The sequence below is a fragment of the Rhincodon typus genome, chromosome 18 (genome assembly GCF_021869965.1).
Source record: "Rhincodon typus isolate 14 chromosome 18, sRhiTyp1.1, whole genome shotgun sequence".
Taxonomy (NCBI): domain Eukaryota; kingdom Metazoa; phylum Chordata; class Chondrichthyes; order Orectolobiformes; family Rhincodontidae; genus Rhincodon; species Rhincodon typus.
Genome location: NC_063349.1, coordinates 456,605 through 473,431, shown reverse-complemented (window position 1 = coordinate 473,431; position 16,827 = coordinate 456,605). Strand labels below are relative to the sequence as shown.

At 42.0% G+C, this 16,827-nt stretch overlaps 1 protein-coding gene across 1 annotated transcript in view; it reads left to right on the top strand.

Annotated features, from left to right (window-relative positions):
* Positions 1 to 16,827, top strand: part of kdm5a (lysine (K)-specific demethylase 5A) — a 197,881-nt gene that overhangs the window by 104,887 nt on the left and 76,167 nt on the right. Inside the window, exons 18-19 of the mRNA XM_048607799.1 lie at positions 11,238 to 11,593; positions 16,333 to 16,471. Coding sequence (XP_048463756.1) covers positions 11,238 to 11,593; positions 16,333 to 16,471 — 495 coding nt within the window. The remainder of the gene's footprint in view (positions 1 to 11,237; positions 11,594 to 16,332; positions 16,472 to 16,827) is intronic.

Below are 16,827 nucleotides of genomic sequence, written 5' to 3'. Positions count from 1 at the left end.
CAAAGACGAAACGGAGAGGATGAACATTGAACCAGTCAGAATCCTGAAGGAATAAAACGGCAAACTACAGATTCTAGAAATGTGAAACAGAAACAAAGATTGCTGGACAAACTCAGCACGTCTGTCAGCATCTATGGAGGGAAAACAGAGTTAACATTTCGGGTCTGGTGAGACTCCAGGTTGAAGGGTCAGTGGGCCCGAAACATTTAACTCTGCTTTCTCTCCACAGATGATGCCAGACCTGCTGAGTTTCTCCAGCATTCTTTGTTTTTACTTCAGAATCTTGAAGAAAATGTATGGTTTATCAAGTGTCAAATTGACTTTGTATGACTACTCGTTGCTGCACCGATCCATTGACATTGAAATGCTACTGCAGTTAGTCTGAATGGAAACCACAAGTATTCTACCTAGTGGACACAAACAGACCAGTTGTAGGGTTACAGGCCTGTTGGAACTCAACATTGGTGTATTAGTAATCTCACGTAATGGTAACAATCTCAGCAGAAGAGGCCCAAAATAATTGCTTTGTTTAGCCTGTGACCTACAACAAGTAGGCATACAGATTTGGCCAGGACATTACAGTATGATGTTGTCTGACATCTCTGAGAAGATATTATCTAATTTGAAGTTTCCTGTGAGAGAGTGCAGCATGCACATGCATGAAAACCTTAAGTGAGTTGTATAATGCAGAGTGCAAAGTGATCTGTTGTGTGCATCAGCATACCAACACTTACGGGATGATCATGTGTATTGAAATAAGATTGCACAGTCCAAACATGCTTGCAGGCTAAACTTCTATCACTGTAAAAGAGACCCACATATCACCCTGACATTAGAGGGATTGAATGCCAAATTCAGAGGAGCAAAAGTAGTTGTTTTTTGCTAACGCCAGACACTGGTTCATTTGTCAGATGGAGCTCATGTGATCACTAATTTCAGGAAACCATTCAGAAGATCCTGCTTCTAGAAGTTATCCATTCGTCAGTGGATGGTCAGAATTGTAGGAAATGTTCCTGAATGCATATGTTGCTATTAATTTTGTGGTGAGTAAAACCAAAGAGCACGACCAAAATGTATACACACTAAGGTACTTGATGAAGGACTAGTCTTCAACAGCTGCATGTGCATTTGGGTCAAATTAATTTTTCAGGCTCTACTTTTGCAAAGGATTTACAAAATTGCCTACTTCCTAAGACAGGCGACTTTGCGATTCTTTAGAGTATATAATTTCATACATTTCCAAGTGTTCAAGCATCAGCACTGAGAACTGTTAAGCAAGGGTCTTCCAAATATCTAGTAAGAGGGCCAACAACATGTAATTGAATCGCATAAGCATGCGTTGTCAGAAGAGATATATTCTACCATGTTATGCCCCGTGGGCAGCACGATGGCTCTGATTAGCACTGCTGCCTCACAGCACCAGGGACCTGGGTTTGATTCCATCCTCCGGTGACAGTCTGTCTGAAGTTTGTACATTTTCCTTGTTGTGTTGGTTTGCTCCAGTTTCCTCCCACGGTCGAGAAATGTGCAGGTTAGTTAGATTGGCCATGGTAAATTGCCCATAGTGTCCAGGGATGTGCAGACTAGTTGGATTAGCTATGGGAAATGTAGGGTTACACGGATAGGATAGGCAGATGGGTCTTGATGGGATACTGTTTGGAGGGTTGGTGTGACTTGAAGGGCTGAATGGCATGCTTCCACACTAGGGATTCTATGATTCAATGCAGGTTGCCACATCTCAAAAAAAATGTTTAGGTGCATCTGTTATGCAAGATGAAAAACCAATTGCATTTAACTTCAAAAATCTATCTCCAGTGGAATCCAGTTGTTTGAAGGCTCAATGTGAGATATTTACTCTAATACTGTGCACCACTGTTTCTTGTGTACCTCTTTGAAAAACAAGTCAACATGGAAGCTAACCACAATCCCATACAAACGACTTGGCATTAAGCCTCTGGTGGATACACCACCCAGATTGCAGTGACTTTTAACAAAAATACAAGGTGTAACTTCGAGGTTTGTTAGAAACTGGGTAGCAAAATGATTACTTCAGACACGTTGATCAGATCACCAAATTCAGAAAAAACGTGCAGATATTTTAAAAGTGGAGAAAGGGAATGCACGGTGGCTCAGTGGTTAGCACTGCTGCCTCACCAGGGGACCCGGGTTTGATTCCACCCTCTGGTGACTGTGTGGAGTTTGCACATTCTCTCCATGTCTGTGTGGGTTTCCTCCGGGTGTTCTGGTTCCCTCCCACGGTCCAAAGATGCGCAGGTTAGGTGGATTGGCCATGCTAAATTGCCCATAGTGTTCAGGGATGTGTAGATTAGGTGGGTTATAGGGGAATGGGTGGGATGTTCTGAGGTTCGGTGTGGACTTCTTGGGCCAAAGGGCCTGTTTCCACACTGTAGGGATTCTATGAATTCTATGAATATTTTGCGAGACTTAAAGTAAGACACTGGATATCTATGTTCATGTGCTCCAAAGTCAACCTGATGAGTTTTTTGGTCAACATGAATACAATGGTCTCAAGGAAGGAATAGCAAATAATCTACATTTGAAGGCACTATTGAAAGTTAGTGTGGGAGGTTGGTCTGATACCTACAATAATTGTCAGACTCCCGTATGTTTAACACAGCAGAGATCTTGATTTGTTTTTCTGTACTTCATGATGAATGCCTTAAATAGGACAGAACATGCACTTGGCAAGACAGTTAGTTCGAGGATAGTACGGCAAGGCTGTCACATAATTGATGCCCCACTTAACAAATGTCCCTGAAGGATATGCCAGTGTTCTGATACAATCTCATCAGATATACCATATAAACTGAATATTTATGTTCATTGCATCTGCCATGGACACATTCGAGGAATCATTCAATTGTCCGAGGATTAGAAACTTGAAAAAGTAATCAAAGACTAGGAAAAATTCATTACCACTGACTGAACAAACACACATACTGCAACCTTGGAGCAAAAGGTGCAACAGAATCTCATGAGGTTTCCATGGTTTTCAGTAAAAACCTATTAGAGCCACTACCATTCCAACATATCCTACTGGTGGTGGGTTCTGATCCCTGGACAATCATTTCTCTCGTCAAGCACTCTCTGCCTATATACCTTGGTTCAATTGTGACAGTGTGTCCTGGTGAAGAATTTCAGGCATAAGGACCTGCATTCCTTTGAAAATTACACCTCCTGAAATACATGGTTCACTTGTGTAGAGCTCTGAAGTGCAAAGAGATTTGGAAGAATGGGGTTGAGAAACTTATCAGCCATGATTGCATGGCGGAGCAGACTCAATGGGCTGAATGGCTGAACTTCTGCTCCTGTGTCTTATGGTCTTAAACTCCATCTGCCACTCTTCAGATCATTGACCCAACTGATCAAGACCTCTTTGCAATCTTAGCCTTCTTCACACTCCGTTATACCAACCCAAATGTTATCTGTAAACTTAGTCACCATGCTTTCTATATTCTCATCTGAATCATTTATATAAATGACGAACGTGAACCCAGCAGCAATCCCTGGAACTCGCTGGTCACAGGTCTCCAGTCTGAAAAGCAAACCTCCACCTTCACACTATTTCATTCTGTTAAGCCAATTTTGTGTTTTTGTAGGGTATGCAGAGTAGATTGGTCTTAGTAGGATAAGAGGTCGGCACAACATTGTGGGCCAAAGGGCCTGTACCGTGCTGTACTGTTCTCTGTTCTGTGTTCTAACTGGCAAGCTCACCTGAATCCCATGTGATCTAACTTTCCTAATTAGTCTATCATGCTGAACCTTGTCAAAGGCTTTACTAAAACACAAATAAACAATGTCTACCGCTCTACCCTCATCAATCTTCTTGGTTACTTCCACAAAAAACTGAATCAAGTTTGTGAGACACGACTTCTACTGCACAAAACCATGCTGACTATCCCCAATTGTTCCTTGACCCTCCAAATGCATATAAATCCTGTCTTTCAGAATCACTCCCAACAACTTACCACCTCCTTAAACAAAGGCACGACATTAGCCGCTCTCCAGTCATTCAGCACCTCATCGGTATTTATAGATGATACAGATACTTCTGCATGGGGCCCTGCAGTTTCTTCCCTAATTTCTCATAAAGTCCTGGGATACACCAGATCAGCTCCTGGAGATTTATCAGCCTTGATATTTTCTATGACCTCCAGAACTACTACTTCTGAATTGTAAACTGTTTTCAAAGCATCAGTATTTATTTCCCCGAGTTTTCTAGCCTCCATTTCTTTCTCCACATTAAAAACTGATGCAAAATATTTTAATGTCTCTCCTGTCTCCCTAAGTTCAATGCAAAGATGGCCTCATTGATCTTTAAGGGGCCCTAATCTCTCACTCGTTGCTATCTTGCTCCTAATGTACTTGTAGAATCTCTTAGTCTTAGAAAATAAGGTTAAGGATAATACAATCTTGTATCCTCTCCTTGGCTTCCTAATCTCCCTATTAAGAATCCCCTTACATTCTTTATACTGTTCAAGAGATGCATTTGAGCCCAGTTGTTTATATCTAATAGTGATTCTTTTCCATTCTTGACTAGAACCTCAATATCATTATTCATCCATTGTTCTCTAATCCTACCAGCCTTGCCTTTCATTCTAACAGGAACATAATAACCCTGAACAGTTGTTATCACAGTTTTAAAAGCCTCCCACTTATCAGACATCCCTTTACCTGCAAGGAGTCTAGTCTAATCAATTTTTGAACATTCCAGTCTCATGCCATTAAAATTTGCCTTACTCCAGTTAAAAATTTGAACTTTTGTGGAAGGTTTATCCTTTTCCATAATTGTTTTTAAAAAAAAAACCTCCACTATCACTTCAGTCACTTGCCCTGTCTTGTTACCCAAAAGAAGGTCAAGGTTTGCCCCTTCTCTAATAGAAACATTTACATATTGATGAAGAAAATTTTCTTGAAAATTGAACAAATTCTTCGCCATGAAAACCATTAACACTATTGTAGTTTCAGTCAATTTTTGGAAAAATAAAATCATCCATTTTTACAACCTTTTATTATTATGTATATGAGATCTCTTTACATACTTGTTCCTCAGTTTTCCTCTGACAATTGGGCGGTCCATAGTACAATCCCATCAAGTCATCATTCCTTTTTTATTATTTCTAATTTCACCCCATATATTTTCACGATTTTTCAGAAATATCTTCTCTAGTTAAAGCAGTAATGCTTTCCTTAATCAAAAATGCCTCTCCCCTCTTTTGAGTCAGTTTCTATCCTTCCTGTAACATCTGAAACCTGGAACATTGAGCCGCCAGTCCTGCCCACCTCTCAGCCAAGTTTCTACAGTGGCTATGACATCCCAATCCTATTTTCCTGAACATGCACGGAGTTGTTCATCCTTACCTATAAGGCCGCTTGCTTTTGAATAAATGTGATTTAATTCTTCAGAGTTACTTCATGCTCTGACTTGGTCAAATCTGTCTTCTAATTAAGTTGTTCTTTTCAGATTCAAAACTGTCCTGCTCTATTTTTCTATTTTGATGCTATTTCGGATCTCTCCACCGCCCCGTCTCTGATAGTTTACAGTCTCCCTTAATAGAATTAGCAAATCTTCCCACTAGGATATTGACCCCTTTCCAGTACAAGTGAAATCCATCCTTTTTTGAACAGCTCTTTTCTGCCCCAGCAGAGATACCAATGATCCAAGAATCTGAATCCCTGAACATTACGCTATCACTTCAGCCATTGATTTATCTCCTTTTATCCTTTTATTCGTTCCCTCATATGTGCCTGGCCCTGGGAGTAAACCAGTGATTACTACTTTTGAGGTTCTGTATTTCAGTCTTCTTCCTGACCCCTCATATTCACTAAGTAAAACCTGAAGTCTTTTCCTGAACTACTGCTTTGCACCAAAGTGAACAATAACTGCCAGTATCTTGCTCTCCCCTTAACAAGTTTTGAGGCATTCTTAATCCTGCTGCTAGGAAAGCAACAGGTGGTGGTGGTGGTGGTGGGAGGGAGAAATGAGGATACTGCATATTATTGTAAAGTGATATAGAAAACAGCGTATATGTGAGACGTTGTGGAACTGGGATGTAAAGCAGCAAGCTGTGTTGCTGTTTAGAGTTGGTGGTGGGTAGTTGTGTGCATTGAACACTAGACTAGACCTAGTTAAATTCTCCTTTTAACGTGTTATATTAGTTCTAGGCTTAAAATTAGATTGGTAAACTATAAATAAGTTGTGTCATTACTGAAGAATAGAGGTGGAAGAAATATGCAGTCAAATTAGAGAATCAAGTAAAATATATAGAATGTTGGAAGCTTTACCCAGTTGACTGTTAATTACACAGAGCAGATAGTTAAGGGGGATAAGGAAGTGGATTTCCTTTTAATGTGTGCAGGCTTCCATCTTGACCCAATCTGACCAAAGCCTAACAAGGGAAGATTCACTTAGATCTAATAATGGGCAATCAACAGCAAATGTAGGGGACCATCCAGGCAATAGTAATCATAATATATTTTAAATTAATAGAGTACAAGAATGACAAAAACCAGCTTAATATGTTAGAAAAAGCTGTCTTTGATGTTAGTGAGCAGAGCATAGGAAAGGGAAGGCAAAGTAGTAAACAGTGTGAATTGGTGGGAATGAATTTTTTTGGGGGTAGGGGAGTAGGGGGAAGAGGAATTTTGAGTAATGGTGATTGGCCAATGGAAGTGGTGAACATGGCGACTATGGCAAATATGATTTGGGAGGGAGAAATCAAATGGGCAAACAACAATGAGAAACATGTCTTTGCTTATAGAAGAAGACCTAAACTAATCACAGTATACTGAGTGTAGCTGAACCAATGCCTTGGATTGCTTTAGCAAGACCTCTCCAGTTTTATACTTCAATCCCTTTGAAATAAAGACCTACAATCTCTCTTCTTTTGCCTTCACTTTTAATGCTGAAATGGCTTTTTCTGCTAAACAATAAATAAGCAGGAGGACTCTCAAATTGCTCTCTGCTTAGCTTTCTTATGTCTTATTCCATTTCAATAATATTCAGCTTTTCTATTCCACCTGCCAAAGTGTAGAACCTCAGATTTTCCCACGTTATACTCCATTTGCCAAGTATTTGTCCACTCACTTAACTCTTTCTTTAGATTCTGTGTCATCCTTACCACTTGCTTTCCCACATTTCTTTTGGGCATCCATGGATTTGGTGCAAGTACACTCCCTTCCCTTATCCACTTACTATTAAATATTGTTTACAATAGTGAGCACAGCACTGAATCCTGTATCACCCAACTAGATGCTCCTTTTGCTGTGCCTCAATTACCTCAGGCAACAGTGGTGTGGGTAACATAGGGTGAGTGATGGGGAGGAAGGATGTTAGTGAGCAGAGGATAGGAAAGGGAAGGCAAAGTAGTAAACAGTGTGAATTGGTGGGAATGAATTTTTTTGGGGGTAGGGGAGTAGGGGGAAGAGGAATTTTGAATAATGGTGATTGGCCAGTGGAAGTGGTGAACATGGCGACTTGAGGGGGTGGGCTGTGAGTGGCAGTTGCAAGTGGTGAGTGAAGTGAGAGAGGGGGTGGTAGGCATTTGGAGGTGGACAATGAGTGCTCAGTATTGATGTCACTGGTAGTAGGTGCTGGATGGAGTAGATTCCAACTTCATATTCAGTGTCAGGAATTTGTGAATAACAAAAGGGGAATATATTGAATAAACTACTCAGTCATCAAGGATAAAGCCTCTAGTTTGAATGGATTGCATCCATGTGTTTTAGAAACACCTAGTGAAGAGATGAGACATATGACCATACATTTAATCATTTATTTTAAAAAAAAAATGTTTTGTGATAGAGGACCAGCAAAAAGCTGAAGTAGTTTAAAAACCGAAAGAACTGCAGAAGTAGTTTGTATAATTTAGGATATTGAGGTACTAGTGTTGGACAGGGGTGGACAAAGTCAGAAGTCACACGACACCAGGTTATAGCAAAAGGTTCATTTGAAACCTCGAGCTTTCAGAGCACTGCTGCTTCATCAGGTGAAGTGACCTAGTAGTGAGAAATGCCTTGGGATGAGCAACCATAAAATGATAGAATTCCTCATCAAAGTGGAGAGTGATATAGTTGATTTTCAGGCTAGAGTCCTGGATTTAAATGGAGGAAGCTATGATGGTATGAAGTGAAAGGTGGTTATGATAGATTTGGGGATGTAACTTAAAAGGATGATGGTGGAAAGGCAATGGCAAACATTTAAACAGCACGTGGGTAAACTGCAACAATTGTTCATTCCTTTGGATGCAAACGTAAAACAGGAAAGGTGGTTAAAGCATGTTCTACAGAGGAAATTTAGGTAGCAAATTAGATTCAAGGATGAGACACGCAAATTGGCCAGAAAACAACAGACCTAAAGATTGTGAGTAATTTAGAATTCTGCAAAGGATGCCAATGGGATTGATTAAAAGGGGTAAAATAAAATGCGAGTAAGGAACAGCAAAACTGAATCTATAAGGTTTTATATGTATGTGAAGAGAAAAAGATGAATGTGAAGACAAAGGAAGGTCCGTTAATGTCGCAAACATGGGAATTTACAATGAGGAACAAGGAAGTGGCTGACCACCATTTTGGTTATACTGATGTAAGAGGACACAAATAACAGACGGGAAATTCTGGCGAAAGCAGGGTTTTGTGAGCGAGGAACTGAAGGAAATTGATATTTGTAGGAAAATGGTGATGAGAAATTTGATGGGATTGAAGGCTGATAAAGCCCAGGACCTGAGAATCTACATCCCAGGGGAAGGTCCTTGACCGTTTGAGCAGGCCCCTGGTCCTTGGCGGTTTTGAGAAGCCCTTGGTCCTTGGCAGTTTGACAGGCCCTGATAAAACTAAGAGGCTTTTTTCATCGCTATTTATTTTGTGATAACTTGGACACAATATACTATATTTTCACAAACACAAGTAACAATAAATTTTATCTACCTATCTAAAGTAGCTGTAGAGACAGTGGATGCATTGGTGGTCGTATTCCCAGATTCTCTAGACTCTGGAACAGGTCCTACAGATTGGAGGGTAGTTAATGTTACTCCTCTATTTTAAAAAAGGGAGTCAGAGAGAAAACTGGGAATTATAGACGAGTCAGCCTGACACCATTAATGGGGAAAATGCTGGAGTAGATCGTGTAAGATTTAACAACTGTAAGCCCTGGAAAACAGTGACAGGATCAGACAGAGTCAGCATGCATCTACAAAAAGCAAGTCACGCTTCACAAATCTACTGGAATTCTTGAAGGATGTTACTAGTAAAGTTGATGAGAGAGAGCCCAGTGGATGTGGTTTGTTTGGACTTTCAGAAGACTTTCTACAAAGCCCCACATTAGAGACTGACATGTAAAATTAAAGCACATGGGATTGGGGTAGTGTATTGAGATGGATAGAAAACTAGTTGGCAGACAGGAAACCAAAGTAGGAAAAAGATGGGTCTTTTCCGAATGGCAGGCAGTGACAAAGTGGGGTACCACAGTATTCAATGTTTGGACCCCCAGTTAGTTACAATATGTATTAATGATTTGAATGAGGGACTAAATGTAATATCTCCAGTTTGCAGATAACATAGCTGAGTGGGAGGGTGGCTGTGACAATCAGATGTTTCGGTGTGATTGGGGAAAATCCATAGCAGATGCCATATAAATGTGAGGTTATCCCCTTTTGGGAGCAATAACAGAAAGTGGAATTATTATCTGGCTATGTATAGAGAAAGGGGAATGTGTAGTGAGACTTGGATTTCCTCATAAACCAGTCACTGAAAGTACGTGTGCAGGTCAGTCAGCGGTTAAGAAGGCAAATTTGACCTTCATAGCTGAAACATTTTAGTACAGGATGTCTTGCTGCAATAATAGAGGGCCTTGTTGTGTGCAGTTTTGGTGTCTTAATGTGAGGAAGCATGTTCTTGCTTTTGAGAGAGTGCAACAAAGTTTTCCTAGACCGATTCCTGGAATGGTACAACTGATTTATGAAAAGGGTTTAAATTGGTTCAGTTTATATTTACTGGAATTCAGAAGAATGGGGTGGCAGGATCTCTGGAAACACAAAATTCTAATTCTACCAGACAGGGTAGATGCTGGAAGGATGTTCCTGATGCTCGGGGAATCTAGAACCAGGTCTAAGGCCAATTAGATGAGGAGAAACTTCACCTAGAGGGTGGTGAGCCTGTGGAATTTACTGCCACAGAAGACATTTGAGACCAAACATCTTGTGTTTTAAGAAAAATCACAAAATAGATCTCCTTCACTTGTTGTTTTCAGACCAGCAGAAAGGATAAAACCAAAAACATGAATCTAGCAGCAAAGTGAGAACTCAGCTTTTGCAGCAGCAGAGATAGCGAGCTGGAACCACTGCTGAAATCCTAGCTTCACCAACTGAAAGCAAAACCCTGGGTCTGCGTAAGCATGACTCTACTCACTGCTACTTTTGTCTTTTCTTAAAAAAAAACCAAAGCTATCTACACTGCTTTGCGTGGAACAGACAGCTCAGTGCCAGGTTTACAACACTTGCTTTCAAGAGAAACAGGACTGAACAAAGCTCTCTTAAAAGTTCATCTTGTCGTAGTATGTGTTAAGGGAATGATATGATTTTTGCTTGCATTTTAGATTCGTTCTGAGAGTGGTGTCTGAAGATTAGTTTACATACACTTACATCATGGATTTTAAAAATGTCATTTAAATAGTTCAGTGAATTTGACAAAGGTTGAAGATGGGGGGAAAAAAAGACTGTTACCTAGTGATGGAAGTCCAGTAACATTAAGTCAGAATCATCGAGAAGACAGCCTGCAGGGTACAGGTACATGTAGAGAGAAAAAGGGCTGTAACAGCAGGTATGTTGTGAATATTATCAGTCGAAAAAGCAGTCAGAACTAGGAAAAAAATCATAAGTTGCTTCAGACAAAAGCTCCAGAAACAAAAAGCTGTTGAAGGCTCAGTTTAAGGAGCATATGTTAAGGAGTATGTGAGCTGAAGTACCAGCTTATTTAAGGGTTTCAGGAAGGAACATTATTCAAAGAAGAAAGCATCGAGTGAATGCAGAAAGTTGCAAAAAAGAAAAAGATGGCAGTTGTGCCAGCTGATTAACAACTTTAAAGTGGCATCTAAAATTCACTAATAGTAGGCTGGCTGTTCATGCACCCTTTGGCTCATTATCTAAAGATGGAAACTAAATTACTGAAGATTTTTAAACAAATCAAACATAAAGAGATGTCTCATTTTTATTTGATGCCAGGAGCTGCTGGACAATGTGGAGGAGTTCCATGAGCGTTGTAAGGAGGCTTTATCAGATGAAATTCCTAACTCCTCCAAGTTACAACTGCTGCTAGAACTTGGCTCTGGGTTAGATGTGGAGCTGCAGGAACTACCTAAACTGAAACAGCATCTCCAACAGGCTCGTTGGCTTGATGAAGTGAACCTCACCCTCTCAGACCCTGCCAGAGTCACTCTAGATGCCATGAAGAAGCTCATAGACTCTGGGATTGCCCTGGCACCACATAGTGCAGTGGAAAAAGCGATGGCTGATTTACAGGAACTGTTGACTGTGTCAGAGCGTTGGGAAGAGAAGGCCAAGGCTTGTCTACAAGCCAGGTATGGTAAACAATAGTGCAGACAAATTAACACCTGAAAATGTTTCTGCAATGTAAATATAATCCAAACTAGGCTGTTCTCGATGGTAGTTTCTTCTGGATAATTTGAAAATAATCCTCCAAATGTTCTGGTCTTTGCATCATCACCGTGTGTTTGTATGACTGGATATGCATGTCAGGATCCCACAGAAGTCTCAATGCACTTAGCTTTAAGGAGATTGCCGTAGAAATTTAAAATTTGACATGCACTTCCCATAGTCCCTGAGACTCTCCACAAAATCTGACTCTGAGCTAGAGTTCCAAACAGTTCCGATGTACTTATCTGGATAGTTGTCCAGGAAATCTTAAATGAAAAGATCCTAGTTTCACTCCTGACCAAAAGTGACCCTTCGCAATCACTCTGTCTGCCCACCATTTCCCCTGAACCACCATACCACCCACTTCATCCCCAGTCTATTCCCTCCCCTTGCTGATTCTTTACGTAACCATCCCCTGACTGAAACCCATTCCAATCTGACCTGACTTCCCCCTTGACCCACCAATCCATTCATCTGCCCCTTTCTCCAGTTCCTCACTCTTTCACTCAACCATTCACACTAGGTAGTTAAATTTGCCACGACAGCTGTTGCTGCAAAAGCGGTTGTCCTATCTTTCTTTTGATTTTGCTATACTGTGACTGCGGGACTTTCTGATGAACACTAAATTTCACATTTCTGCGAAACTTGGATGTCTGGCAAAAAAAGTGCTGAGCAGTATCGGTCGGTTTAGTGTTTGGGTAGAACAGCAATCTGACAGTGATTGTCACTCCTTGGCAGGTGCAGGCCAAAGTGTAAACTCAGTATCTTGTAGAGGAGAATCAAAATTTCAAGGCAGTTAAGCATTCTAGTGACTTCATTTATATGCATTCAGAATTTATTTGGACCAATGCCTGTGCCTATTCCTGATCCTGCTTCCTCACAGTATGCAGGATTCATTTGCTCTATGGGTAAATAACGTTTTTTTAAATTCATTCACTGGGTGAGGGCATTGTTGGCTAGGCAGCATTTATTGCCCATCCCTAATTGCCCAGAGGGCAGGTCAGAGTCAACCACATTGCTGTCGGTCTGGAACCACATGTAGGTCAGACCAGGTGAGGATGGCAGTTCCCTTCCCTAAAGGACATTCGTGAACCAGATGGGTTTTTCCCGACAATCGACAATAGATTCTTGGTCATCGTTAGACCCTTTAATTCCAGATATTCATTGAATTCAGATTCCACCATCTGCCATGGCAAGATTTGAACCTGGGTCCCCGGAATGTTATCTGGGTCTCTGGATTAATAGTTCAGCAATTAATACCACGAGGCCATTGCCTCCCCTTACACCTATTCCTGATGTTTATTCACCTCCCACAAATTGTGCTCACTTGCTTTGTTGGTTAGTAATTTTACCCATTTCTGATGTTAATCCAGTTCTTTCGAATCATGGGGTGTGTATATGCTGAGTTAATGACTGCATCTTGTTCAGTTTTAGATTTGTATGTGTTGGGCTTGGGATCTAAGAGAGCTGGATTTGATCAGAAGAGCTATTTGATGAAGCTCATGGAATTGAGACTAAATTATTGACCTTGAATTGGCTGAGCAGAAGGATACTGCAATAATATATTTTGAAACTGATAGAAATGTGGTTGCTTAACTTAAAGAATTAGAAGGGGTAAAAGGGATAGTGAAAAGTCATTAGCAAACCGGATTAAGGAGAATCCCAAGGCTTTTGATACATGTATAAAAAGTAAGCAGGTTGCCGGGGAAAAGGTTGGCCCACTCAAGGACAAAAAAGGGAATCTGTTTGTGGAGCCAGAATAAGTAGGTCAGGTCCTAAAGGAATACTTTGCTACGTACTCACCAAAGAGAAGGAATTGATGGAGGATGATCTCAGGGTAGAGAGTGTTGAATCTCTAAGCCAAATTGGTATAAAAATGAAGAGGTGTTATGTGTCTTAAAATGTATTAAGGTAGATAAGTCCCTGGGCCATGATGGGATCTATCCCAGAATATTGAGGAAGGCAAGAGAACAAATTGCTGGAGCATTGACAGACATCTTTGTATCCTCTAGCCACAGGTGAGGTCCCAGAGGACTGGAGAATAGCTAATGTTGTCCCATTGTTTAAATGGAGTAACAGGGATAATCCAGGAAATTGCAGGCCTGTGAGCCTCATGTAGGTGTCAGAGAACTTATTGAAAAATGCTCTTAGGGACAAGATCTGTACGCATTTAGAAGCAGATGGACTGATTAGCGATAGCATGGTTTGGTGCAGGGGAGGTCATGTGTCAGTAACTTGATGAGTTTTTTCAGGAAATGAAGAAGAAAGTTGAGGGAAAAGCAGTTGATGTTGTCTGCATTAGGACTTTAGGAAAGCCTTTGACAAAGTCCCTCCTGGCAGTCTGGTCAAAAAGGTGAAGTTACATGGTATTAGGAGAGAGAGGTGCAGTTTTATCTTTGTAGGACACGTGGAACAATCCCTCTTCCAAATCTACACTGGCCCTATCCCCCACCTCTTCCTCCGTTACATCGATGACTGTATCGGTGCCGCCTCGTGCTCCCACGAGGAGCTCGAGCAGTTCATCCACTTCACTATCACTTTACACCCCAACCTTAAGTTCACCTGGACCATCTCTGATACCTCTCTCTCCTTCCTGGACCCCTCTGTCTCCATCTCTGGCATCCACCTGGAAAACGATATCCATTCCAAGCCTACCGACTCCCACAGCTACCTAGAATACACCTCCTCTCACCCACCTTCCTGCAAAAAGGCCATCCCCTATTCCCAATTCCTTCGCCTCCGCTGCATCTGCTCCGGAGATGAGGCATTCCACTCCTGGCCATCCCAGATGTCCTCATTTTTCAAGGACCACAACTTCCCCTCCACAGTGGTCGAAAACACCCTCGACCGTGTCTCTCGCATTTCCCGCAACTCATCCCTCACACCCCCTACCCTCAATAACAACCAAAACGGAAATCCCCTCGTCCTCACGTAACACCCCACCAACTTCGGATCCAACGCATCATCCTCCGACACTTCCGCCATCTGCAATCTGACCCCACTACCAAAGACATTTTTCCCTCCCCACCCTTATCTGCTTTCCGGAGGGACCACTCTCTCCGTGACTCCCTTGCCTGCTCCATACTCCCAACCAGCCCCACTACCCTCGGCACTTTTCCCTGCAACCGCAGCAAGTGCTACACCTGCCCCTACACCTCCCCCATCACCCCCATCTCAGGCCCTAAGAAGACCTTCCACATCAAACAGATGTTCACCTGCACATCTGCTAATGTGGTATACTGTATCAGTTGTTCCCGTTGTGGCCGCCTCTACATCGGGGAAACCAAGCGGAGGCCTGGGGACTGCTTTGTGGAACACCTACGCTTGGTTCGCAACAAATAACTGCACCTCCCAGTTGCGAACCATTTCAACTCCCCCTCCCACTCCTTGGATGACACGTCCATCCTGGGCCTCCTGCATTGCCACAATGATACCACCCAAAGGCTGCAGGAACAGCATCTCCTATTTCGTTTGGGAACGCTGCAGCCCAAGGGTATCAATGTGGACTTCACAAGCTTCAAAATCTCCCCTCCCCCGACCGCATCCCAAAACCCACCCAGCTCGTCCCTGCATCCCTAACCATTCCTTCCACCTCAAGCCCCACCCCCACCTCTTACCCACTCGCCTCCTTGACCTGTCCGTCCTCCCCGGACCAACCTATCCCCTCCCTAACTCTCCACCTACACTCATCTTTACTGGCTCCCACCCCGCCTCTTTGACCTATCTGTCTCCTCTCCACCTATCTTCTCCTTTATCCATCTTCTATCCGCCTCCCCCCTCTCTCCCTATTTATTTCAGAATTCCTCCCGCACCCCCCCAACTTTCTGAAGAAGGGTCTCGACCCGAAACGTCAGCTTTCCTGCTCCTCTGATGCTGCTTGGCCTGCTGTGTTCATCCAGCTCTACACCTTGTTATCTCAGATTCTCCAGCATCGGCAGTTCCTACTGCCTCTGTAACACAGGTTTACTAGGATGTTGCCTAGTATGGGGGATTTTAGCTATGAAGGGAACTTGGATAAACTGGGTTTCTTTTCACTGGAACAGAGGGGTTTGAGGGGTGACCTGATAGAAGTTTATAAGACTGTGTGAATGGCATGGATAGTGTGCAAAGTATGAGGCTTTTTCCAAGGGTGTAGGGGTCAGCTACTATGGAACATAGGTTCAAGGTGCGAAGGGGGAAGTTTAAAAAGATATGTGAGGCATGTTTAATACAGAGTGGTGAGTACCTGGAACACATTGCCAGAGGAGATAGTGGAAGCAGACACAGTTGCAGCATTCAAGAAGCACCTGGACGAATACATGAGTAGAAAGGGTATAGAGGGATACGCATCATGTAAGTGAAGATACTTTGGAAGTACGTATGGCAAAATGTTGGTGCAGGCTTGGAGGGTCAAAGGGCCTGTTCCTGTGCTGTATTGTTCTTTGTTCTGTGCTGGTGTCGTATAAGTTGAGGATTTCCCATTCACCAGATGTATTAGCAACGTTGAATAGAAAACCATATTTCCAAATTTGGCAATAACATAGGATCGCGTTTGTATTTGGGAGAAAATTTTGGGTGGAATTTAGGTTTGAAATACATTGAATTCCAAGTTTGAGTTTGTGTTTGTGGATAGATTTCTCTTTATTTATTTATGGTGACTGGCCCTTTTTTTTTTGTTTTGCAGGCCAAGGCATGGTATGGCAACTCTGGATGGTATTGTAAATGAGGCAAAGAATATTCCTGCATATCTGCCTAATGTGTTGGTGCTTAAGGAAGCTTTGCAAAAAGCCAAAGACTGGATGGCAAAAGTGGAAGCTATTCAGGCAAGTTTGAGTCATTTGAACTGTTGAGTAAATAGTGAAAAGTGATATTTCAATTCTAAAACCTTTCACTGCATTTCTAACGACTGTTCCTTCATTTTCTGGTTGAACCAAAGTTTCATGTCTGTGAATGCAGACGGTGGTCTTGGTACTCAGTCATCTTCATCACCACCTGTTGCTGAACTGTTCCTTAAGCCTAATGACGGAGTTTAATTTGGTGCTTTTAGCATTTTTTTTTGAAGTAGCACTTGTTGTTTGCTTGCTGCTTTCCGTTTAATGTCCTGGTTTACCCAGGCTTGAGTTCACCTTGTTTGCCAAACCGAAATTAGTGACTTCATTGCCAAACTGAGAGATGCTTG